At 50.5% G+C, this 25,359-nt stretch overlaps 9 protein-coding genes across 9 annotated transcripts; 4 read left to right on the top strand and 5 right to left on the bottom strand.

Moving 5' to 3' along the window:
- Positions 1 to 98: 98 nt before the first annotated feature.
- On the bottom strand, positions 99 to 8,159 carry N7510_000939 (Fum1p; the record flags this gene model as incomplete). The annotated part of the gene is made up of 11 exons (XM_056972867.1): positions 99 to 938; positions 1,001 to 1,957; positions 2,012 to 2,293; positions 2,342 to 3,219; positions 3,272 to 3,368; positions 3,422 to 5,583; positions 5,654 to 6,103; positions 6,154 to 6,838; positions 6,899 to 7,235; positions 7,472 to 7,883; positions 7,937 to 8,159. 11 exons carry the CDS (start codon positions 8,157 to 8,159, stop codon positions 99 to 101), a joined length of 7,323 nt encoding a protein of 2,440 aa, XP_056837984.1.
- Positions 8,160 to 9,404: 1,245 nt separating this feature from the next.
- Positions 9,405 to 10,521, top strand: N7510_000938 (cytochrome b5-like heme/steroid binding domain-containing protein; the record flags this gene model as incomplete). Its single annotated transcript, XM_056972866.1, has 2 exons — positions 9,405 to 9,603; positions 10,058 to 10,521. 2 exons carry the CDS (start codon positions 9,405 to 9,407, stop codon positions 10,519 to 10,521), a joined length of 663 nt encoding a protein of 220 aa, XP_056837983.1.
- Positions 10,522 to 10,780: 259 nt separating this feature from the next.
- Positions 10,781 to 11,008, top strand: N7510_000937 (uncharacterized protein; the record flags this gene model as incomplete). Its single annotated transcript, XM_079040926.1, has 2 exons — positions 10,781 to 10,826; positions 10,851 to 11,008. 2 exons carry the CDS (start codon positions 10,781 to 10,783, stop codon positions 11,006 to 11,008), a joined length of 204 nt encoding a protein of 67 aa, XP_078897055.1.
- A 1,320-nt stretch (positions 11,009 to 12,328) lies between these two features.
- Positions 12,329 to 12,697, bottom strand: N7510_000936 (uncharacterized protein; the record flags this gene model as incomplete). Its single annotated transcript, XM_056972865.1, has 1 exon — positions 12,329 to 12,697. One exon carries the CDS (start codon positions 12,695 to 12,697, stop codon positions 12,329 to 12,331), a length of 369 nt encoding a protein of 122 aa, XP_056837982.1.
- A 95-nt stretch (positions 12,698 to 12,792) lies between these two features.
- On the bottom strand, positions 12,793 to 14,439 carry N7510_000935 (uncharacterized protein; the record flags this gene model as incomplete). The annotated part of the gene is made up of 1 exon (XM_056972864.1): positions 12,793 to 14,439. The coding sequence occupies one exon, from the start codon at positions 14,437 to 14,439 to the stop codon at positions 12,793 to 12,795; it is 1,647 nt and encodes a 548-aa protein (XP_056837981.1).
- A 1,300-nt stretch (positions 14,440 to 15,739) lies between these two features.
- Positions 15,740 to 17,176, bottom strand: N7510_000934 (acyl-CoA dehydrogenase; the record flags this gene model as incomplete). Its single annotated transcript, XM_056972863.1, has 4 exons — positions 15,740 to 15,786; positions 15,841 to 15,950; positions 16,007 to 16,922; positions 16,981 to 17,176. The coding sequence occupies 4 exons, from the start codon at positions 17,174 to 17,176 to the stop codon at positions 15,740 to 15,742; spliced, it is 1,269 nt and encodes a 422-aa protein (XP_056837980.1).
- Positions 17,177 to 17,596: 420 nt separating this feature from the next.
- Positions 17,597 to 19,948, bottom strand: N7510_000933 (uncharacterized protein; the record flags this gene model as incomplete). Its single annotated transcript, XM_056972862.1, has 4 exons — positions 17,597 to 18,420; positions 18,472 to 18,748; positions 18,799 to 19,624; positions 19,680 to 19,948. 4 exons carry the CDS (start codon positions 19,946 to 19,948, stop codon positions 17,597 to 17,599), a joined length of 2,196 nt encoding a protein of 731 aa, XP_056837979.1.
- A 225-nt stretch (positions 19,949 to 20,173) lies between these two features.
- Positions 20,174 to 21,575, top strand: fen1 (multifunctional nuclease RAD27; the record flags this gene model as incomplete). The annotated part of the gene is made up of 5 exons (XM_056972861.1): positions 20,174 to 20,186; positions 20,237 to 20,322; positions 20,383 to 20,387; positions 20,442 to 21,003; positions 21,054 to 21,575. 5 exons carry the CDS (start codon positions 20,174 to 20,176, stop codon positions 21,573 to 21,575), a joined length of 1,188 nt encoding a protein of 395 aa, XP_056837978.1.
- Positions 21,576 to 23,214: 1,639 nt separating this feature from the next.
- Positions 23,215 to 24,374, top strand: N7510_000931 (histone H1/H5 family protein; the record flags this gene model as incomplete). Its single annotated transcript, XM_056972860.1, has 6 exons — positions 23,215 to 23,281; positions 23,335 to 23,402; positions 23,537 to 23,559; positions 23,663 to 23,793; positions 23,927 to 24,033; positions 24,102 to 24,374. The coding sequence occupies 6 exons, from the start codon at positions 23,215 to 23,217 to the stop codon at positions 24,372 to 24,374; spliced, it is 669 nt and encodes a 222-aa protein (XP_056837977.1).
- Positions 24,375 to 25,359: the final 985 nt, after the last annotated feature.

Genomic DNA, 25,359 nt, shown 5'->3' with positions numbered 1-25,359 from the left:
AGCCAGGCAATTACAAGTTACCAAAATTAAAAACCAAAAAAGGTGGTTCTCAGTACATTTTTGACCAACCTCCTCCCTTCCCCCGGGGGGAATCTCAATCATTTCACACAATACTTCGTACGCAGATGCTCCATCACCACACTTCCAAGATTTCCAACGGTACCAGCCTTCGTTATCTCCGCCAAGCTGATTTCAAGCCCGAGATTGCGCCGTGCCCAGCCTCTAATCTCAATTGACATAAGGGAATCGATGGCTATCTTAGCCTTTTCCTCCTCATCCAACCCGGCGGCGTTCGGCATGTGTTGTGTAATCAAATTTGCCAGTTCCTCACGGATAATCTTTTCAGTTTCAGGCTCATCCAGGAGTGCAGGATTCTCTTCTACCCTTCCTAGAAGACTTTTGAGGTGATCACTCGACACTAGTACCTGCCTGCCCTCTTTTGACTCTATATTGTAATATAGAGCGTATCGCATGTCGCTGATCCAGAGAGGATGTACCCCTGGCTCTGAGGAGTGCTTTGTGTTATTCAACCCGACAATTATAGGGCTCGGATTCCCTGCTGTCGACTGATTGATTGCAGCCTCTAGCCCCGCGATCAATTCGCCCTCGCTTAGAAGATGAAGTGAACCCGATCGTCTAGACCGCACAAGCCTGGAGTCGCGACTGAAAAAGCCAACATCTTCTACCGGTCCAAGGGCCAGTGATGAACATGGAAGACCTTTCTGCCGTCGGTATTGGGTGAAGCTGTCAACAAATGTGTTTGCAGCCGCGTAGTTTGCTTGGCCTATGTTCCCACACGTTCCACCAATTGAACTGAAGACAACGAAGAAATCAAGGTTCATCTGGTCAACGGCCTGGTGGATGTTCAAGGTACCGGTCACTTTAGGTGAAAGGGCAGAGCCCCATTCATCAAAGCTCATTTTAGCAAATAGTTGATCCTAATAAATAGCATCCCGCGTTAGCTTCATTTGATTAAGATGTTAGATTATGATTCCCTTACCCAAATACCCAATGACATTTGCAACACGCCGGCAAGGGGCTTCACACACTTTGCCACCGCATTTTGGACTTTGGAGAGCTCTGATACACTCCCTGGCACGCATATTGGGTAGCAACCTTGCGCTTTCAGCTGTTCGATGAAGTTTTGATCGGCCTCTGACTGCCCAGCAGAACGAGACAGATATACGAGATGTCGTGCGCCATTTTCAACCATCCATGTAGAGATAGACCGACCCAGACCACCGAGACCACCTACTAGCAGGTAAGCTTTCTCCGAAGAGAAAGAGGTTCGTGACACGGTTCTAGACTCCGATATCTCAGTGAGGTTATTCGGCATCTCAATCAGAATTTTACCCATATGGATGCCTTGTTGCATGTACCTGAAGGCATCTCTGATTTCAGCTGCACCGAACTTGTTCACTGGCTGTATAGGTTTGATCTTGCCAAGCTCAGCCCAGGAGATTAGTCGGGAGAAGAGTTCACGGGGGATTTCCGGATCCTGCTCGAATAATCCAAATAGGTCGACACCAAAGAAAGCGCAATTCTTGGCAAAAGGCATCATACCCAGTGTCCCGTTGGCATAAATATCCCGCTTTCCGAGCTCGATCATCCTCCCGCAACTTGCGACACATTCCCATGATGCATGTAGCAATTCCCCAGCTAGGGAATTGAGAACGATATCAACACCGCGCCCGTTAGTTTCAAGCATAATGGCTGGCAAAAACTCGGCATTGCGGGAGTTAAAAATGCGGTTTCGAGGAATGCCAAATTGGTCCATCAAATACTGAACCTTCTCATCGCTTCCTACGGTCGCGAAAATCTGATAGAATTTAGCTTCGTTGACACACTCAAACGGGCGGATTTGGTGAGGAAGACGAAATACCTCGGCACCAATGATCTGACAGATTTGGATAGATGCAAGGCCAACTCCTCCACACGCGGAATGAATGAGGACTGTCTGTTCGCGTGCTTTAGCCTTATTCAATCGCGATCGTTTCAAATTTTCTCATACCTGATCCTTCTTTAAAGAACCCACTTCTATCAAAGAGTAAATGGCAGTAGCAAAGACTGTCGGCATAGTTGCAGCCTGCTCAAGAGATAGACCACTTGGGGTCTTCAAGCAATGGTTTGCATCCACAATGACCCGTGATTGTAAGTTGCCACGACCAAGGAGAATCACCTCGTCGCCGAGCAAGAAGTCAGTAACATCGGAGCCGACGTGACGAACAACACCACTGGCCTCCAACCCAAATTCTCGCTTATCGCCTACCAGACCGAGAGCAACGAGAACATCCTGAAGGAGCGTCAGCGTCGCTAGATATCGACTGATTCACAGACTTACTCTGAAATTAAGGCCGATATACTTGATTTCAATTTCAACTTGCCCACTGCCCAGGTGCTCCGCGGGAGCTTCTGTCCAATGCAGGCAGTCCAAAAGGCCATAATTGCTGATATCAAGTTTTGTGATCATCTTGTCTGCCGGTTCTGAAATTGAGCTGTTCCTCAAAGAGCCCCAGTGGCATCGACCAACATAGGTGGCGCCGCTCCTATAGGAAAATTCGTATTCTGGGTCCACATCTTGAGTCTCCCTGGATCTTTTGATCTTTTCGTAGACCCGACCTAAGGATTCTGCCGCGGTAGCATCAAAAGAATCGCTTTCAAAAATCGAGAAATCCAGAGTCATCTCCTTCCTGAGCGACCGGGCGAAGCCAAAGACGAGTCCGTAGCTCGGGTCTTCGCAGCTCATCTGGGAAGATGGCGTCACCCAAACAATCTGGTTTTTGACAGTTGAGATATAGCTTTGAAGGCACACAAATTTGGTTTCAGACATCTGTTGCAGGTATGCATTATCCAAATCCAACAGAAAGAAAACATCTTGATCGACAGACGGTTCGTCATCCAGCGTGCCTAGCTCCACGGGGTGGCCTTTGTCCCGGAGATGGGATGCAAATTCGAGAGCCCAGTGATGTGGTGTTTTGTTTGTGACGAGAAGTATCTTGTTTTGGAGTGGCTCTTTAAAGATCTTCGAAAACATGAGAAAATTAGACTGGAAAGGCCGGACACCGTCAAAACCGTACGCTTCATTTCCAGTGAAGCCAGCGGCTCGAAGCTCACGGTCCCATCTTTCGGGCGACACAAAGGGTCTATCAGATCTGCCATCCTTTTCTCCTAGCCACCAGCCGGGAAGTGTACCCATTATAAGACATATTGTCAATGTCTCTGCGCGTATATTAGTAGTTAGATTTGCATTATTAGGGAAGGGCTGAGATACCTGGATGAAGTTCATGCAACAGGAGCTTTCCATTCGGCGACAAGAGCTTATGTATGTTCTGAAGGGTCTCTTTCAGGTGTGGAGTAGCATGAATGACCTGGTTCCCAATCAGTCACATCAGAATATTAATGGTGGTAATGAATATCTCACGTTCGATGCAATCACCAAGTCAAACGAGTGAGGCTCAAAGTCCTGCTCTTCAGGGTCGCGAGAGATGTCGAGCACTTTGAATTTTAGGTTTGGGTGCTCTGCCAATTTTTCCTGGGCCGCAATAGTAAAACCCGAGGAAATGTCGCTGAAGACGTAGCTGGAATAGAGGCGGTGTCCTTCTTTAGACTTGAGATTGCTCAAAACTCTTCTCGTTGTAGCCGCAGTTCCTGCACCAATTTCCAGAATACGCAATCTCGGATTGGCATGTCCGAGAAGTTGAAGTGGATAGTCCCAAATAAAGGCCTGGTCCACACAAACATAGAATTTCTCAAGTTTATCGTCTTCCATGAGAACGTCGAGAGCGGATTTTGATCCAGTCGCGAGGTCAAGAATATTCTCCCATATGGCTTGTAGGCATGCAGCCACATCAGTGAACATTGTTTTATCCTCCCATTTGCTGGAAATATCCTTGATGGTCTGATGTCTCTCTTTTGAGCTCATGGAGATCCATTCCACAGATTCAGTAAACATATTGTTCTCCCCTGATCGTAATTTGAGAGCCTCAGCATTTACCCAACTCTTGAATTTCGCGATGGTGGTGTCACTTGGCTCACATTGAGCCATCAGTTCAGCTGTCTCTAAAACATATAAACAACTGGTTTTTGCAAGGTCCCTCACGATGTCGATATATTGACCAGAACTATATGGTTGAGGCATCCACATCTCGGATGGAGTCAAATCGAGGTCTGGCATCCATCTGATTTCAGAGGTGAGAGGTATACTGGACCCATTTAGTGCAGGATCTTGAATGCTGAAAAATGCCGCTTCAGTAAGTGACAATAGGGGCTTCCCATCACCCATCAAGATCGCATTTCCAGCAAAGGGACCAATCCTATGCCGAGTGAGGTTCACCCCTAAGCTCATGTCAGATGCCTCGCCTCCAATGTAGAGATGGCCCATAGTAGCAGGGATAGCAAGTCGGTCGATGCGGCGTGATAGTCCGTTGGTCATAGCTACACTCATTAATTGAAGGCACTGGTCGATGACAGTGGGATGAAGTGTGTATCTGCTCGGACAGCTATCGCTTCGGTTAGTCACAACTGCGTGGGCCTCGAATGCAACTGGATCTGCGGAGATATCACTCAAGCCTCTGAAGCTTGGTCCATAGCTCAGGCCGTGATTTTTCAATGCTTGGTACCACTGGTCTGAGTTGACCGCACGAAGCTTGCGCTCGAGTTGTTTGATTGATGGTGGATGGTCGAAATGGGATCGCACTTGTCCGTGGCAGTGAGTAGTCCAATCTGTGCCGTCATATGCCATTATGTTAAACGAATACCATTCCGAGTCGGCATAATCATTAAACTTCACCGTCCTTAACGAAGTGACCAGTTCAACCACTTGTTCATCTCTTAGCAAAAGAGGCGACTTGAATGACATATTCTTAATTGAGTAGTCCCGGGTGCCAGGATGGAGCTGGCACATGGCTTCGCCTGCCATTGCAACATATCCAGCTGCAGGAAAGATAACATTTCCTTGCAAAATGTGGTCCCATATCCACGGGACATCTTCTAAATGGAGAAGATTCCTCCACGAGGGCTCTAGATCAGACGATTCGACAATTCGAGCACCAAGAATCTCATGATGAGGGTATTCTTGGCATCTCCACCGGTTAGCCATACGGCTCTCATGCCAATGCCGGGTAGTATGCTGCCATGGATATGAAGGTAGATTCACGAGCACCTTTCCAGTGCCATTTGCTGCCGCAAAGTCTACACTGAAGCCGCTCAAATGCACACATCCAAGTGTATGAAGGATCTGGGAATGCGCGTCCTCGGAGTTCCGTGTTAGAGTTGGGGTGTAGACGGGGTCTTTCTTTAACGTCATTGACTTGAAAATCTGACGGAGAGGACCTGCGAGGGCAGAATGCGGCCCTACTTCTAAGAAATTCTGCGTATTCTCTGTGTCCGAGAGAATACCCTGTACAGCATCAAGAAATAGGACTTGCGACTCTAGGTTTTGTCGCCAATATGCAGCGTTGAGGTCTGCAGGGGTCTCGATTTTCTTCGAATTCACACTCGAGAACAGGGGAACCATCATTTCATTGAACTCGATGCAAGTCGAAAGGCATGTCTCATAGGCTTTTCCAGGCTCAACCATATGATCTAGAAAGGATAGTCAGTTCTTGATACTTTTCCAGAAATGAGACTGAAATGAGCGCGATCATAGACTCACGCGAGTGGTATGCTATCTTGACCTTCAATGGCCTGCACAGAGCGTCCGGAAAATCTTCCTTGATCCTTGCCTTTACGCGGTGAATTGCGTCAATGTCTCCAGAAAGAGTAACGCTTGACGGGCTGTTTTCGCAAGCAAGAATGACCCCATCTTCCAAGTAGAGAGAAACTTCATTGCGACCGAGACCAATGGCCACCATTTCTCCCTTTCTCTCTTGAGATCTTGTTGCCTGTCCCCGAAAATACGCAATGATAATCGCTGATTTGGCAGAAATTGCCCCTGATGCATACGCTGCCGCAATTTCTCCACTCGAATGTCCAACAACAGACGATGGTCGGACTCCCATACGGCCGAGAAGATTTACCAGACCAATCTGAAGCGCGGTGCATAGAGGTTGGGAAATTTCAGCAGTGCTCACACGACTATCGCTGCCTGTCTTGGAAAGCTCATCTGGATTATGTATAAGTATGTGATGCAATGAAAGTGGCTTGAACACATACCTAGCAATGACCATGAAGGAGGGTCTTCAAGCCCTTGAAGTACACTGTCCAGAACTTGCATATCCATTTTGAAGGTTTCAAAAGTTTCCAGCAAGCTTTTCCCCATCCCTGCCCATTGGGCACCTTGACCAGTGAAAACGAAGGTCAGTGTTGCCGGTTTGATCTGTCCTTTTTGAAACGATGAGCCTTCAAGTGGCTTATCTAGCTGAGCAACAGCAAAGGCGCGATGTGGAAGGTGCTCGCGCCGAGAACCCAAAGTATAAGCCAGATCATAGAGGGCAGTTGCATTGTTGTTCACGTACTGAGTGATCCCTTGGATTCGTTGCTGTAAAGCTTCCGAGCTTCTCGCTGAGACCACGAGAAGTCGCGAACTATTGCATGGAGAAGATTCGATCACTTGCGAGGAATAAAGTCTTCCACAATACAACTCAGTTGAGTCCATCACCACATGTGCATTTGATCCGCCGATTCCGAAACAATTGATACTAACCCTCTCTAGGCGATCTTTTGGCCAAGGTGTGACATCTGTCGGTACTTGCAACTTGGCTTCCTTGAAAGGTATTTTGGAGTTTGGAGTTTCGTAGAAAATATTTGGCGGAATTGCGGCATGTTCTAGACATAGAGCTGCTTTGATCATGCTGGTTATCCCCGATGCCCCTTCCGAATGGCCGACGTTGGGTTTGACCTACAACAGTTAGAATCTAATTGGATTTGATGAAAGGGCCCGGGATATCAAGTAACTGACAGATCCGAGGATTACTCCTTTGTCCTGAAATAATTTGGCCGCTACGGAAGCCTCTGCGGTGTCACCAATGGTTGTGCCAGTGCCATGGCACTCAAAAAATCCTGTTTGAGTGATGTCTTTGATCCCTGCCTTCTTGTACGCCTTTCTAGCGAGACGTTCTTGAGTTAGAGAGCCTGGGGTCGTGATACTCGGCGTTCTTCCATCGCAGTTGGTTGATGTCGCTCGGATGATGGCTCTCACGGGGTCATTGTTTCGTACAGCGTCGCTGAGGCGTTTGATATAAATTGCATTGATTGCTTCTCCTCTGCCGTATCCATCGGCTTTCTCGTCAAACGTTCTACAAACTCCAGTTGGAGAAAGGACCATATTTTCAGACATCGTCTTCGTCATTGTTGGGGTAAAAATCAGATTTGTTCCGCCTACAATGGCTGAGTGACACTCTCCGGAATAGATAGCCTGACAAGCTTCATGGAGGCCAATCATCGAAGAAGAACATCCTGTGAGAAGTGTCATGCTGTATTTCAGACTATCAGCATGTACTAGATCCGGATTATTTGATAGTTTAGGTCTCACCTCGGTCCTTGAAAATCATATTCATAAGACACCCGATTTGACAACGCAAACTGCCCTGTCCCTAGAACATGATATCGATCGATTCCTTGAGAGTCTTTGCTAGTCAGTTCCAACCAGTCCTCTCCGTAGACACCGATAAAGCACCCAATCTCTTTTCCGCGCCAATTTGTTTCACCGGCAGTCTCGAGGCACTCCCAGACAACTTCTAACAGCTGTCGCTGCTGCGGATCCATGCGAGCAGCTTCTGGGGACGTAATTGAGAAGAAATCCGCGTCGAAGCAAGTAGGATCATCTTGGAGAAAATATCCTTTGTTTGTTCTCACGGAATGAGGTTTGGATTCGCTGTAGAAAGATTCCACCTTGTAGCGACTTTCGGGTACTTCGCATAGTCCATCTTTTTTTCCACCAAAAACTTCCAAAAGTCATCAGAGCACTTGATACCTCCTGGAAGTCGTAGACCCATACCAACAATAGCTATTGGAGGACAGGTGCTGGTTTCCGAACCGATGTCTACCCCAATCGACGCTGGCACGTCTTGATCGTGTTGAGCATCTCTGCAGAGTGAGGCATAGCCAGTCGTATCGCTTGCTGTTGTACTTCGAAGGTCTATCGATATTTGACCAGTTCTCTCCATTATCTGATCCAGTGAACTGGCTTCAGAAAGTGGGTGCAGAGGAATTGATGCCATGTTTCAGACGTATTGGAGGCAGAACTCAATGTCCCTACAACGATTTGCAAGAAAAGCTTTCCTTTTTTGAAAGGTCTTTTGGGGGGGGGGGGGGGGAAGGATATGAGCCTGATGAAGAATGACATGCTCTGAAAAAACTTGAGCGGACAAACGGGAGCGTGGTAAGTGTTCTATTTGGTATGCAAGGTGCCATTAGGTGAAGTGTCCTTAGGGAAGCAAGGGCCTTCCTTTTTTCATAGTATTCAGTATGCAGCTAAGTAAGTAAACAATTCGTACTTTACTGACCTCAATGCTTTCCAAAATTGTCCCCAAACGAGTATATCTGCATTGTAAAGAGATTTGGGTTTCTGCATGGTCTGATGGGCCCTGAAAGCATGTAAACCAACTTCGTAAAAGGAGTCTCTTACAATACAAGACAACATGTGAACGTGTTGTAATCTTACAGAAAAGCCTGGGCAGACTACTGGGTGAAACAAGTTTTAATGGTCTAGTTACATTTGTGCGCTGGTTCTGCAATGTATTTGACATTCCACTCAGGTAATCGTTTTACCTCGATCTCCTACAAAAATGTTAGTAGCCCTGTTCTTCGTGGCAATGATGAACAAAACGGTATCCAGCTATCTCCGTCTCCATCTTCAGATTATACTAAGCCATGATCAGATCTCCAGCTTAGACGACTCAGGAAACCATTTCTGATGCAGTGGCTTTGCTCCTCATCCGCGTCAGCCTCATATGATAACAGCTATTTCAGTAAGAGACTAGTAGTAGACATGAAATAAGACATCGTGTCTGATTAGTTTGACATTTAACTAGGTTGAGTTACTAAGAGCAAGAATGGACAGCGTCCAAGAAGGACACCATATTCGCAGAATCGACTTTCTGCAAGGGGCTGGCCCGCCCCCCCCCCCCCCTCCACATCAAGTTATGTTAGATCATGTCAGAATACTGTGATTCCTAGAAATTTCAAAGGGTATTATAAGCTCTGGCATGAAAGCAGCCTATAAAAGAGATAGCGTTTCCTGTTACTGTCCGCCCCACAGCAGCAGAGAGACTGTCCCATTCACCATGACGGACTTGGCAGTGAAGAAGACCACAGTTGATGGCTTGAGAAGTTATACTTGGGCTTCAGAGTTCCAATGGTACTATAAACACTTTCATTTAGGTCATTTTACTTACCTTGTTGCTTCTTTTGCCCCTCTCTATCTAGCCGTTCAAAATGTCCACCTGACTTTCAATACGTTCATAATGAGCCTGATCCTTCACATCGTGGCGGGCATGAGTATCACAGCTGGTATACCCAACGCACCCATTTGGAGCTGTATTGGTGTTAATATTGATCAGGGTATCATCGACTTTGGGCACACAGGTCGTATCGTGCATGCACTGGGCTCAAATATTTCCTCGCCATCTTTGGAGCCGGTCAAGCCCAGTGGTCGATTTTATGGTGGGTCCGCCACCATCGTGCCCACCACCAGTACACAGACACAGATAAGGATCCCTATAATGCCAAAAGAGGGTTCCTATTTAGTCATATTGGTTGGCTTATCGGCTGCAATCCTTCCGCATGGGGCGAAGTTGATTTATCAGACTTGGAAAAAGATCCGATCGTTGTCTGGCAGCAAAAATACTACGTTTTTCTGGCCCTACTGATCAGCCCCGGGCTCCCCATGGCTATCGCTCATTATGGATGGGATGACTGGAAGGGTGGCTTTGTATACGGCTCCTCTGTTCGACTTTTTTTCACCATGCATTGCACATTCTTCGTCAACTCACTGGCGCATGCCTCGTGGGCAGGTACTCAGCCATATTCCGATAAAAGCACGGCACGGAATGTTCCTCTTGTTGCTCTGTTGACCGGGGGGAGGGCAACCACAATTTCCATCATACTTTCCCTTCAGATTATCGGAGTGGCATGAAGTGGTTCGAGCCTGATTGGTCAACCCACTTTATCTTGATGTGCCAGAGACTCGGACTAGCCTCGGATCTTATAACAACCAGCCATTCTGAGGTTGAGCAGGCCCGCCGAATCCAGATGCAGCGAGGCCATCATCCTGAGAAACTTGAAGATCTACCTGCTTTGTCACAGTTTCCAGCGATGGAGTGGAACGAATTCACTGCTCAAGCCGCTCGTGGTCGCTGTTTAGTTTGCATTAACGACATTGTCCACGACATTACTGATTTTATATATGATCACCCTGGAGGCCGCACGGTCTTACAGAACGCAATCGGCAAGGACGTTACGAATATATTTTACAATGGCAATCATCCGCATTCACCATATGCCAAGAGAATCCTGGAAACCAGGCGTATCGCTATCATTCAGGGTCGTGGCCAGGATTTCCCTAGCCTCAGACAGAAATAGCTGGCGGCAGGGATCAAATGTTACGGTAGAAATCATCTTTTGGGCGAGGGATGGCTTGGAAAGCAGAAAAGACGAGAGTAGATCGCAAAGAATTTGTGAGTCGAAAAATGTAATGCATCGATATTAACCGAGGACTGTCCCGATGATACTCGGGTGTGAAGTAGAGCCACCGCTACATCCACTACGGCATAGGGGACACGAAAAGGGTCCTCACCCAGCTATCAGACTTTATTGATGAACATCTTGACTGATTTAGTACATGCGACCACAGGGTGTGGAGAACAGGGCTTCCCGTCCGCTCAGCCGTACTTAAGCCACACGCCGGTCAGTTAGTAGTTGGGTGGGTGACCACCAGCGAATCCTGACTGTTGCATGTACATTCTTCTTTTTTTTTTTTAGACAGAAAATTATCTATGTGCGAATGAGCCCTTGGCATCCTCGCAAATTTAAAATGGCGACGCGAGTTTCCCTGGGTGAGAAGGGGTGACAAGGGCCTCCCCGCCCTAAAATGTTGACGTTTTGCAGCCATAATAGATATATGTATGGCCCTCTTTCCGCACTGTTGTAATTCTAAATTCTCTTTTTTTTTTAACGCAAGATGTTGCCTGACAAAAAACTCTAGAAAGTCCTCGAAGAGCGCACTGTAGGTGCCATATCACGTGAGTTCGCAGGTGAATATCAGGATGAGGTGAATGCCCCAAAGAGATAGTTGGCTCGCATTACATTTAGAATAGTACCTCCTAAATATCCTCGATTGATGGAAGCGTTGATATCCTCTTCGTTGCAATATAACTTTGTAAGCTTAGCTTAGCGACACGGTTTCAAGATCCGTTGCGTATTCATAGAATTAGAGGAGGCGTAGCAAACCAATTGCAGTGTCCTTGCATTTCCTGGAGAATTGAAGTAATCAAAGAATCTAAGCTAAGGTGTCCAAAGCTACTCGAATTTAGGCGCTTGTTTATTTGAACATTAATACCTACCTTAAGGGCTGTCTTTTCTTATACGGCAACGTGAAAGTGAAAGAGAAGAGACTATTGTGACCACACTTGATGGGATCTTAACGGGACTGCGCATGACGAGACGGCGCTCGACGGGTCTGCGCTTGACGGGACCGCGTTTGGCATCACTGCGATTGAAGACTGCGTTTGAAGACTGCGTTTGAAGACTGCGTTTGAAGACTGCGTTTGACAGGTGACACAGGACATAGACTGTTGTAGATAAGTAGAGACTCTTCTTCGGTCTCTTCTGCCCTTTCTCGACTTGGATCTTCCGTCGACTTTATCTGACATACGGTCACAAGAGACTATGTCTTATTATGGGTGGGCCTTTTGGGCTGTGCACACAACTTCTTAGAAGAAGGGGTACTTCGAGATGAATATCTAGCCTAGGGAATACTCAAGACTTGGATCCATGAAGCTACTTTGAATTTCCATTTTGATTTCTATAAAGGAGAGAATAAAACTTAGCAGAATTACTGATACCGAGGCGTATTTGGGACTTCACGGATAAGTATTAGTTGACACGGGTGAGCGGGCCGCCAAGAAACGGCTCCTGTTGCACCGCTTAACTGTCGCCCCCGACCGCCTGCCGGCCTCCACCTCCCTGGAATACTGCGAACGCATAGTTAGCAGGCGACTTGGATTAAGTATCTTCAGAAAATATATCACCAAAACATCATTCACACACTTTGTACCCTCCACTGATCTCTACAACTGTATAAATATTATCAAACCGTAAGGTATCCATTGAACAATCCGGATTCCCACGTCTCACACAGTAAACCTAGTAAATAAGTACAATGACATGGCTACCTCCAAACAACGGCGATAGCACAAGCAACAACAAGAGCCCCCCTGGGCTTCACGGAATAGCCTAAGTTCCCTGTGGGTGAAGGCGTCAGAGCTTGTGTGGTGGTCGTTGTGGTTGGCTTTGGAGCTGGGAAGAACTCTGCCTTGTACGAGAGCTCGACGTCTTGTTCTTCTGTAATCCCGGTAAGACTCACAGCCGCCCAGTCCTCATCAAGCGTGAATCTGATGCTTCCATTGGACAGGACGGTAGCCTCAAGGGTGTCACCGACATAATCCACCACGTTGTAGCTGAGATTTCCCTTGGTGACGTTGAGGTCGACAATATACCTATAGAAGATTGTTAACAAAAGCATATCCGAGGATTTCATGATAACCACTCACGTTCCCGCCACAAGATCCCCTAGGGGCATTGTCATAAGGTTTAATGCAGAATTACGAAGGTCAAATCCGTGATACATTTCGCCTACCAACGCTGTATAAGCATGGGGAAAGAGTAGGGCCAGACACAAATAGGATAGGATTGGGACTTACCTCCATATCGCGGTACAGGCTCGTCAAATGCATCCCGCTTTGCCAGTCTGTTCAGGATGGGCATCAGGCTCTCAGACATTTCCACTGTAGCATCATGGTCATCCCTCCGCCGGCGCATGGGCTCTTGCTTGTCACAATTCCACCCCACAATCTTAATCACATAGTCCTCACCAGCCACAATATCCTTGCGGCTGAAGTAGCCAGATAATGATTGACCTTGGAAACTGTTGTCGTCTGATGGAATACACATAGCAGTTCCGCTGACCGCATCGCCCCCCTGGAGGGAATTGGCAAAGGGGAACTCGTCACACTCCATGTCACCGGCGGCCTCAATAGCTGCTTTTGCCCAGTTGGGTATCCCGTCAGGGTAGAATTGATTTACGTATTCGTCGACGGCCTTGGCGCAGAAGCCCTGAGGACACATGATCCTTCGGTTCCTGATCTTCCAACAATTTCTCTTGCCCGGCCCGGCGTAGGTCAATTGGTATTCCTGGGTGCCCTTGCCGCCATTCAGCTTTTTCATGCCCTCACACATATTCATCAAGACCGCACGATTTGAAATCTCAAAAATCTCGTCACTGGTCGGATCTGCTGACTCCTGTAGCCTGCGTCTAGGGTCGTACACGAATGGGACGGTCACCATGGGCGAGGGTGCCACTCTTGTAGGCGTTGGTGTCTTGCATTGTTTGGTCTTGGATGACCGTGTAGTCGTGGGCTTCTTATAACACTTGTTATTCTTATTGCACCCGTATCCCTTCGGACAACATTTCCCGCCACAGCAAGCTGCATCTATGTCACAGGGGCCGTTGGGATCTGCGCAACATCTCTGCGTTTTGCTGTCGAAACAACCCTCAGAGGCGACGCAGCATTGGAAACCATCCTTGCACGCCCAGTTCTTGCTCCCTACAGCATCCTGGCAGCACATGGATGTCTTCGGATCATAACACTTGTCTTTGCCGCATTTGATCATGCCCGTCGGGCAACAATCACCCCCTTTCATACAATCGTAGCCCATTTCACAGGTGTGCCCTTCTTCGTCGTTGCAGCATACCTCCGTCTCGGGATCATAACACCTCTTCGTACCACACAGCTTTTGACCTTCGGGACAGCATTGGTTCCCATCAACACACGTCATCCCTTTCGCACAGACGGTGTCGAGAGCACAGGTGCCAGTGTCAATCTGTCTCCCGCAGAGACCAGAGCCGCCAGGGCAGCACACGGATGTCTCGGGATCATAACACTTGTCATTGCCGCAGCTGATCATGCCCGTCGGGCAACATCCACCCTCTTTCATACAATCGTAACCCATCTCACAGGTGTGCCCTTCTTCGTCGTTGCAACAGACTTCCGTCTCGGGATCGTAGCAACCTGTGCCACATTGTTTGGTTCCGGTCGGGCAGCACCCGGTTTCGGTGCAGAAGTAGCCCTCAGGACACTTTTTCCCGGTGCCACCGCAGCAAGATTCTCCTTCTTCGGGGTTGTAGCAACCCTCGGAGCCACACTCTTCGCCTCCCGCCGGACAGCAGCCGTCGGTGACGCATGTTTCGCCAATGGGGCAGCATTTGCCGTTCTCGCACATAGCTGGAATTCTAGTGTTAGATCGGGTTCTGAATAGCTAATTGGGGGCATTGGGGTAGAAAAGGTGGGGGGAAACACACAGGTGCCTTCTGGACATGTCATTTCTTGTCTCTCTAAGATGTCTCGATCATCTTTGTCGCTATTCCCCCATAGGTCTACTTTGTGCTCGAGGCTACTGACGAAGAGGTGGGAAACCGCTGGTGAGTGATCTGAAACCTCGATACCAGTCTGTGCCCCCCGTTGTGCTTCATATTTAACATGATAATGTGCCGACGTTGCGAGGTTCAACGCAGGTGAAGAGTTCAAAAGCGCACTCTCAAGGTCAAAAGCAAGACCCAGGCAGAGCCACGAACTCAATACAATAAAATTTCGCTTTCTCATCTTCGCGTGCAGATTGCAGCTTGAAAGATGTCCGAAGAGCCGTTTGACCGAGTGGGAATCAAGAAATTTATAAGAATGCTGGCATCATTGCCTGGGGCAAACAAGTTTATCCACCCCGAACCCTCCACTAAACAAAAACACGAGTTCTTGCATACCTTCACCAGTCCTTCCAATCACATTAGCCATCATTAGATGGGATACGAGTTTACTCTGCACGGGGCGACGCCAGTGGCTATAGGAACGAGACAATACGAGGCTCCCTCCAATCATCGAGTATCATCTCAAGCACACGAGTGATGCTAAAGAAACTCAGCCCCCACAAAGTGCATTGAACCTTGACATTCCAGTTCCCTTTTCACAAGCTTAACGGAGGAGAGCCTCCCCTCCGCCAGGAGGATAGGATAATGGCCACCCAGCGGCATGGTGCTGGGTTTTATCCTTGCGGGATTGCTAAGACTTTCCCTGCACTAGAATGGGCAAATGCACCTGTTCAACTACGAGGTTCAGCCTTCAGGCAGTCTTGGGTGAAGAGTATTCAGGGTCCTGAATTGCCGCCTGAAGCCGCCTGAAGAGCGGCGGGATCGCCCATACCCGATAGGGCGACCCTGGGTGACCACCACCATACATGTGCTGCTGCATGTAAACTCTTCTCTTTTTTTTTTTTTTTGGACAGAAAGTTCTCTATATTATAATTTATGATATAAATGTGCTAAAGTTAGGTAGGACATAGTCAGACTGTGGATACTTGACACTACACCTTGCCCTTCGCCTCATTATTCCAGCATCAGTGAAAGCGTAGATTGGGTGCTCAGTTCCCAACTGAACCCTAACTAAGATGTTATGACAAGGCTTTTGAAGCTCATGTTGTTGTATGGTATATTTTATTGCGCGTAAATGGTTATCTGTATATGTACAATATCTCAAACAAAGGCCTGCACGCCAGTAATGGCACGGCCCAGTATCAAAGCTGGAATGGTGTCAGTTAGTGTTTTCTCGAGAATAAATAAAAGGAATGACATACCGTGGATGTCGCTCTGGCCCTCGTATGTCTGCACCACAAACAAGTTGGACACATGGCGGCCGATGTGGTATTCGTCGCTGGCCGCATTGCCGCCGAAGATTTCTTGGAGACTAGGAAGGGCATGTCAGTAGGAAATTGACAACAAAAAATCGAGGATATAACATACATTCGCGAGTTGGCCAACGCGCGGTCACAGTTCTGGCGCTTGATCATGGAGATCATCTCGGGTGTGGCCTTGCCCGCATCCTTCAGCCGGGCCACCTGCGTCGCCGCAAGGGTGCCATACGCGGCATCTGTCGCTGCGTCTGCCAGCTTCTTCTGGATGAGTTGATATTTGGCCAGCGGGTTGCCCTTGAACTGCTTGCGCTCGAGACTGTACTCGCGCGCCCGCGCAATGCAGTCCTCCAGGGCGCCCATGCTGCCAAAGGCAATTCCCAACCGCGCGCTGTTCAGACAGGTGAAGGGACCCGTGAGGCCCTCGACATCCGGGAACATGTTCTCCGCAGGAACAGGGCAGCTATCCATATGGATCATGCCGGTGACGGACGCGCGCAGCCCATTCTTATTCTTGAGCGCAGGCGTCTCAAACGTACCGGGCGGACAGCGCTCGCGCTCAATGACGAATCCCTTGATCTTCCCCGTAGACTCGAGCTTCGCCCAGACGAGGGCCAGATCACAGATCGGCGAGTTGGTAATCCAGGTCTTGCTCCCGGACAGGAGATACATGCCCTTCTGGGTCGGGTGCTCACGCGCGACAGTCTCCATGGACCCCGGGTCCGAGCCGTGATTCGGCTCCGTCAATCCAAAGCAGCCAGAAAGCTTCCCCTTGGCCAGATTAGGCAGCCAGCGCTGCTTCTGCTCCTCTGTGCCGAACTCGTAGATGCCCGTCATGGCCAATGAGCTCTGCACCGACATGCCCGAGCGGTATCCGGAGTCGACGCGCTCGACTTCCTTATTGATCAGTCCTGAGGCCACGGTGCTGACGCCTGCGCAGCCATATCCCTCGATCGAGGCGCCCAGTAGGCCCAGCTCGCCCATTTCTTCGAGGATCCGGCGGTCGTAGTCTTCGTTGCGGTAGGCCTCTACAGAAAAGAGATTAGACAAGCCAATGAGACACTCTGTAAGGTAAAAAATGCGTACCCAGCACCCGTGGCATCAGCCGGTCCTGGCAGTATTGCCGTGCTGTGTCCTGGATCGCTAACTCCTCCTCGGTGTACAGCTCGGCGGCGGCCAGCGGATCCTCCCAGTTGAACACGCCGGACGAGGCATACCGCCGGGCGGCGGTAGAGGGGCGAGCGAGCGAGCGCGTGGCTGCGCGGAGAAGTGAACGATTCATGTTATAGGAGAGTGTGTAATTGATGGGGTAGAAAAAGGGAAAGGAGGGAGGATGAAAGAGAGTAGTGTAGGTGGTTGTGGGGGTAGCTCCGATCAAATATATTCAGTCGCCTCGGCAATTGTATCAGAGGGTCAGGACCACCGAGCTCGGCGTGGGAAGCAGATAACTAGAATGACCGGCTGGGTGCAAATCATTCGACGGAACCTCCGAAACGCTTACTGTAATTATGAACAAATTCCAGGACCGGCGGTTGGAGTCTCGGACATTTTCGGTGTGGCAGTTTGGCGGTGCAGATCATGGGCCGAGCGAAGCCGAACAAAGAGAGAGAAATCAATTGAGCCGGTCTATGTAACGATCCGCCTATATACCTAATTTACCTGCAAGAATTATGTACATCTATCTAACAAACCAAGAAACAGTTCATGCCGGCATCTGGCTTTGCAAAAAGTCAAACACCCCCGTGGGGAAGTAGTCCTCGTCAAACCCCCATAGATCTGCCATCATCGGATCCATCGAGCCCTCCGACAGACCGGACTGCGGCTTGCCCTGTACCGTGGCCGATTCAAAGCCATTGCTCCCGCCACGCTCGGCGGAGAGCGGAGCCACGCCGAGTAGTGGTGGTGGGTGGTTCAGAATGGTGTCGCGCTCACCGAGGATCTGGGCGCCGGGGATAACGACGGGCTTGAAGAGCGAGGGTGATGCGTGTGTATGGGCAGGTTGTGCGCCGGTATTGCGCTTCTCCCACTCCTCCAGCCCCGTGAGCATCTTGCGCAGTCCGCGCGCGATGTGATGGCTCATATGCCGCTCGCTCGCCCGCTGGCTGACGGAGACCATCATCTCGACGGTGCGTCCCACGAGGGCTCGGACATAGCCCACGTCGATCCGCAGCCCGGCCGACGCGATGGAATTCTGTTGACCCTGGCTCCCGGGGATGTTCCCGTTCGAGCACACCTTGGCGGCGATTTTTAGGAGGAAGACTGCGGCAAAGGTGATCATGCTGTGTAAATACAGGGGCACCCCAACCAGCGCACGCTGGATGTCCCGCTCATCCAGGACGACCTGGAGCGTGGCGATGGCCGATTCCACGGCGACATTGGCGCGCTTTCTGCGATCCGTAGACATGATTCGTGAAGAGGTGGATGAGTGGTACGTTCGCAGAGCAACCGAGTACAGCTGTAGTCGAGAGAAATGGTAGTGCATGTAAATAGCTTTGTAGGGGTATGCTCCGACGTGTCGACTCCCGGCTATGAGTTCGGAATTAGCAGGTGCCTAAGGCTTTGGGGGGTAGTACGCACCAAGTCGAGGAAGCCACGCCGATTGCCAATCCCCCAGATCAGCGTCGAGGTCATCAATCTTGGGGAAATCGGACTCGGGAACTTCCAAATCGACGTCGGGACCAAACGCAAAGTATATCCGAGTGAGAATTATGAACAGGTCTACTTGGCTATGTAGTCGGAGGTCGCCCTGCGACACCGACGGCGATTGTGTGAAGGTGTGGTGTTGGGTAATGCTCGGTTCCTCGTGGATGATCGGTGGTCGCCCGTACGCGATAGAGAAGTGGTGCTCCAGAGTCTGTAGCGAGGTGAGCGACCCAAATAGAATTGAAACGAGAGAAAACCTACGTAAAGAATATACCATAGCCTGGCTTGCTCCTTATGCTCTGGAGACCCTTGTGCCGCTTTGCGATAGCACTGGTGTAGGTTGCGTTCAGTAGCAATACGTACCGCGTATCCAGACAGCTTCCAGCTGACATCCGCCAGCCAAAATGCCCCGATACATAACGCGCGTATGTCGTCCATAGTATGGTGGTGGCCGAGCATTGATTCGGATGCAAGTTTTGCAAACTCGGTGTAGCATGTGTCGAACGTGCGCTCTTTGGTCGGCATATGAAGGGCGGTCACCGCCAGAATGGCTGCCGAGAGCATGGATGAGGATCGCCGGACAGACGTGAGATCTTTATGCGGTAGTAATGCTCCATCCCACAAGTACCGATTGAGCACCTGGTCGAAGTGGTAGAACAGTTCCTCCGCTTCTGGCAGATCCACCACTCCGCGCGATATGAAATCCGTCACAATGGCTTGATCTGGCGCATATTGCTCCCCAGGCGAGCTCTCCCGATTCTCGCTCAGCTGCGTCACCTCATACAGACTCCCCATCGGGGCCGTGACCAGCGATGTCGCCCCCGCTTCTTCGCGATCCAGAGAGTATTGCGACTGCTGTTGCGAAAACGCATGATCTGAATGCCGCAATTCGGCTGCTTTGGCGGAATCCGCAGACTCGGTCTTGGTGTAGGCCAGACCCGCGTCGTCGGTCGACACCGTTGACTCTTTGCGGCCCCGTTTCTTCGGCGTCTCGGTCAATCCACCGCCGGCTTGATAGTACGATAGTTCCGGCATGTGAGCCTTCCTCAGCAGGTCCGTCATTGCCAGCTCAATCATGGTCTTCCACCTGCACGGCACTGTGAGTCAGCATGGTCTTTTTGACGGCATCCGGAATCACCTACTCCGCTTCATCCTCCAGCAGGGTCTGGAGACTCTTGTTGACGACACATTCTAGCTTCATTCGTCGACACCGCGAGCACGTAGACTCACCTGCCTTCATGTCGCACCGGACCTTATGTCGCTTGCACTCGGTGCAGGCCCGGATCCTCCGCGAAATCTTCGGGACATGCTGGGCGGACTGGCGGTCGTCGGACGGGGTGAAGGCGGTGTTGGGCGGAGAAACAGACGAGGCATCACCATTGGCCTCTAACTGGATGCGATTCCGCTTCATCGTCATGGGTTGCAGCGCATTCTGATCAAGAGTCTGGGGAACTCCAAAGGCGGGGTTGTTGGTCCAACCCGATATTGATGCCTCAGGCACACCGTCTAGAATCACCTGGTCACGCTAGTCCCCTTTAGGCTTAATGTTGGTCGCGGTTGAGCGCGTCTCTCTTTCTCTTTCTCGTGTTGCCGAGACGATTGTCTGCCAGTACGTTCCACCACCACTGTCATCACCATGGGTATCAAGAGTGAGTGCATTCCATCCCTCTCCTAAGCTTCGCTTCTGACGGCCTGCCAGACCTGTACCAGGTGATCTCGGAGAACGCCCCCGATGCCATCAAGGCGGGCGAGATCAAGAACCACTTCGGCCGCAAGGTCGCAATTGTACGTCTGACACATTGACATACGCAGAACAAGAGCTAACGGTTTACTTTCTACCCACAGGATGCGTACGTCATTGTTCATTGCATCTTCACCGCTGGCTTGGACTAACTCGCCCCCAGATCCATGAGCATCTACAGCTTCCTCATCGCCGTCCGCTCCGAGGGCCAGCAACTGATGAGCGAGACGGGCGAAACAACCTCCCACCTGATGGGCCTGTTCTACCGCACGCTACGGATGGTGGACAACGGCATCAAGCCCCTCTACGTCTTCGACGGCGCCCCGCCCAAGCTGAAGTCCGGTGAGCTGGCCAAGCGCGGTGCACGCAAGGCGGAAGCCAGTGAGGCGCATGAGGAGGCAAAAGAGACCGGTACGGCGGAAGATGTCGAGAAGTTCTCGCGGCGGACGGTGCGCGTCACGCGCGAGCATAACGAGGAGTGCAGGAAGCTCCTGAAACTGATGGGGATTCCTTACATTATTGCGCCGACGGAGGCGGAGGCTCAGTGTGCCGTTCTGGCGCGTGCGGGTAAGGTGTACGCTGCTGCGTCGGAGGATATGGATACCCTGTGTTTTGAGTCGCCGATCTTGCTGCGGCATTTAACCTTCAGTGAGCAGAGGAAGGAGCCTATTCTGGAGATTCACCTCAGCCGGGCACTGGAGGGACTCAACATGGACCGCAATCAGGTAGAATATACCCCTTCCCAGGGTTGCGGCCCAAGACTAATCGCCTACAGTTCATCGACCTCTGCATTCTCCTGGGCTGCGACTATCTCGAACCTATTCCCAAAGTCGGACCGCAAACCGCACTGAACCTGATCCGCGAGCACAAGACCCTCGAGAAGGTGGTGGAGCACATGCAAAACGACCCGAAGAAGAAATACGTGATCCCAGAGGACTGGCCGTACCAGGACGCGCGCGAGCTGTTCCTCACGCCGGACGTCCGCTCCGCCGACGATCCCGAGTGCGATTTCAAGTGGGAGGCTCCTGACATTGAAGGACTAGTCGGGTTCCTGGTCACGGACAAGGGCTTCAACGAAGACCGCGTGCGCAACGGCGCGGCGCGCTTGCAGAAGCACCTCAAGACAGCGCAGCAGTCTCGTCTGGAAGGATTCTTTAAGCCTGTTGCGCGGTCAGAGGAGGAGAAAGCTAGTCTGAAACGCAAGCACGACGAGAAAATCCAGGAGCAGAAGAAGCGAAAGAAGGAGGAGGCCAAGGCGAAGAAGGAAGCGAAATCTAAGCCGCGCGGCGCCGTTTGAGTTCTCTTTCTTCTCTTTTCTTGTCTTTGTGATGATTATGGACTTCTCTCCGGCGTAGGCGTTACACATTATGGGATATTTTAAATCTTGCTCTTTGTTTTTCTGTTGGGGAGGGGACGACCAGGGGGTTCTCCCTCAGTCCCCGGATGGATGGATTGGGGCATGGGGACGAGAGAGCATAGAGTCCAGCGTGTACCATAAAATCGCGAAATGAATGAATCTAGAGACAAATCCAGAGACTTCTTGTCCTATTCTTTGCATTCCACTCTGCATGAATGAGCTGATGGGCTCGTGGGTCTCAAGATCAGGACATAACCCTCCGGACCAGGGACCCGGATGTCGGTGGATGTCGATGTTTCGGCTGATCCTCGCCGAACCAGCGGACCGGCGGGGTCTAAATGGATATTGTTTGACTTTTGTGAAGACAAGCAATGTTTTTAATTCCTATCAACCGTCCTACACTTGGTGTGGGCGGCCGAGTTGATGGGACTAAGTCCCCGCGTTACTCGTGATGATCCCGGGCTAAGCGAGATGTTCTCCGCGTGGCAGCGTTGGGACTGATCTTGGGTGGTAGGGAGAATATCACCTTTTCTCGGATCGGAAATCAGAGTCAGTCGAGGTCTACTATTGTTATTCTAATTTAATAATACAGAAAAGGAGCGCGTGTGGTGGGATCAGGATGATGTTGTTGTTCAGGGTTGATCTGGTGGTGGGGTGGAGGGACGGGGCAGATATATATCTCACCAATGCCCTTGGATTACCACACCCTTCCGATATTGGATTGTTCATGTTTACATATATCCATCGGAACCGCTGATTCGATCTATATACAAGATAAGACTCTCCTAGGCTAGAATTTTCGTAGACAAGAATCACACTACACTGAGCACACGCGATGCGCCCACTGATGTGTTCGGTGGACCCCTTGATGGTATAGATTGTCTGTGCGCGATCAGCCGTCGAAAACGGCTGACTAGTACTATGATCTTGGTCGAGCTAGTTCTTCATCCATCGATCGTCCTAGGTACATCGGTAGCTACTAGAAAGTCACGACATCATGGATCTACCATGTACAGTGGCTCCGGCGGTGCAGCGCCACGGAACGGCTTGCGCGTGACCACGAGGCGGCTGCAAGGCACAACACCGAGATAGACGAAAAAGGGATAGAATTCCATCACGGGACGATCTCTCCAGACTGCGCGTGGAATGTCCAGCAGAGCTACAACATAGAGTACGGAGTGGAATGCGGGAGCCAAGCATGGGATCTTCGACGACCAGGCCCAAATTGCCGCATTCAGCAGCACCGCGACCGATGGGTTCGGAAAGAAGAACGGAGAGAGAAAGGAAAAGAGCGAAACAGCAAGAGAACAGCAAGACAAATAGGCAGAAGAAGAAATCATCATAAGACAAAAATGGGGGAAGTCCCCCAAAGAGAGTGTGTGCCCTAGTGATCTGGTGTCAACAGCCGCCAACGGTATAAAGCACGGATGCCCCCGCCGCTCTTCTCTCCTCTTCCCTTTTTGTTTCCTTCCCTTCCACTTCCCACCCATCTCGCCCTCTGGTCTGAATAATTTATTCGTCCTTCCCATCTCTCATCTCTTCTCATCTTCCATCGTCAACCCTCTTCCCACCCATCACCATGCCTCCCAAGAAAGCAACCGGCGCGTCCAAGAAGGCCGCCCCAACGGCTCACTCTTCCTATCGTGGTATGTATTCCCTGATCTTGGGCCACCCACCCATCGCGTAAACGCGAAAATAGTATCTCCTGAGTCGCGAACGTCTGCTGATTCCATCCATATAGATATGATCAAGGACGCCATCGTCAACGTGAGTAGATCACTCTTGTTGTGATTCGGGTCGCGCGACCGTGACACGCCCTGTCCAGGCGCCCGGTCGCCCCAACCACCACCCGATATTTGCAAAGTATTTTCATGAGACTAACTGATCCTTTCTGTCTTTAGCTCAAGGAGCGCAACGGTAGCAGGTACGTTTTTTTATTTTTTCTTCTTGCTGTCACCGCCGACATCTGGTCGCGTCATTTGTTGTGACTACCCGAATCATGCTGACTCGCGCTTCTTGCCCCACAGCCGCCAGGCCATCAAGAAGTATGTGACCGCGAACAACAAGCTCAACGTCGCGTCGCAGGCCACTTTCGATGCCCAGTTCAACAAGGCCATCAAGGCCGGTGTTGAGAAGGGCGAATTCACCCAGCCCAAGGGTAAGTCCAGTCTCCTGTCTGTTCCGCGCGCATGTATCCGCACACAGTTGCAATGTGTGTTTGTGACTTGCACTGTACTCGTGCCGGACCATGTCGCCGTCGTATGACTGGACATCAGCTGACGCGTCTCCAGGTCCCTCTGGTCCCGTGAAGCTGGCGAAGAAGGACACCGCCGCCAAGCCGGCCGCGAAGCCCGCTGCAAAGGCCACTGCCAAGTCGACCACCAAGACTACTGCCAAGGTATGTATTGGACGCGATCTATTTTTTTATTTATTTTTTATTTTCATGTATACTCACTGTCGCAACAGAAGCCTGCTGCCAAGGCCACCGCCACCAAGAAGGCTGCTCCCAAGAAGACCGCGGCTAAGGCCGGCACCAAGAAGACGACCACCAAGAAGACCACCGCCAGCAAGGCCAAGGCCAACACTGGCAAGGCGCGCAAGACCTCGACTGCCGCTCCCGCCGTCGTCGAGCAGCCCAAGGTTCTCGGCAAGACCAAGTCCGGCCGCGTGACCAAGACCACGGCTCCGGCGCCCTCGCGCGCGCGGGCCGCGCCCAAGAAGCGGACCACCAAGAAATAGAGAGATTTCCGCCAGTCTCTCTGCCCGGATCTCTCTGTCACCCCCTTTTCTGTTTTTCACGTGCGCGTCTCGGGGGGTTGAAGAAGGGAACCTGGGATGATCTTCGTCTTTTCTCTTCCGTTGTAATTTCTTTGAGACCCGCGGATCTTGTGTGGTTTTGATGGTATGGCTTTTATTCCTGTGCGTTTCGTTGCTATTCTGGGATATCTTGGTTACGAATGGGCTTTGCTTCCTTTACAAAGTCGGGATGGCGTCTTGCGGTGGGGTTCTTTTCGTGCTGGGGAAATTGAGTCTTTTCTTCTTAAGCAGTAACACAATGAGGAATCAAACCTGAATGTCTGTTGTTATTTGGTTCGCGTGGTGTCGAGGTCGCGACGTAGTAGTGATCTTCCCTTCCCGTCTTATGGGTCTGTTTACTCTTCTGGGGGTGGGCGTCGCGTCAACCTTGTAGGCTTCAGTTGGCAATTGAGGAAGTGTTTTTGATAGACAGGCTATATCCTGCCCGTGGACTCTACAACCGAGGTCTACAGTCAGTCACTACTAGTTAGTTAGCACATCTATTCTTATCTTCTTCTCTCTCACCATAACTGGTCCTTCAACTCGACCCACCTGGACAACACATCTCCACCATGAAACATACATCTGATTAATTACCATCGCGGTAATGTAAGTATCGGAGGATTGCCAGATCGACATTTAGTATTATTGCTCTAACGTCACCGCCGCCACAGTAAGTGGCGGCTTATTGGGGGACCCCTGATTGATAGGGGGTTTGGGGAGGTTTGCCCGCTTAATGATAGAGGTATTTTCGCTCCTAAGTAACTGCTAGTCAGTGACCTAAGCGATTACATACACAAAACGAGTGAACCCGGTCCGAATAATATGCCGACACAGCGGGTTGATCGGACCCTAGACCCTGTGCATAAAAAACACGTATTCACCTGCCCCGTCTTCCAGCTGCGATGCATTAGTGGTTATGCACCTA

Source organism: Penicillium lagena, assembly GCF_028827675.1.
Source record: "Penicillium lagena strain IBT 129212 chromosome Unknown utg000001l_segment0_segment0, whole genome shotgun sequence".
In the NCBI taxonomy this organism is placed as follows: domain Eukaryota; kingdom Fungi; phylum Ascomycota; class Eurotiomycetes; order Eurotiales; family Aspergillaceae; genus Penicillium; species Penicillium lagena.
Note: the sequence above shows the minus strand (reverse complement) of the source record. Positions and strands in the feature narration are given on the sequence as shown.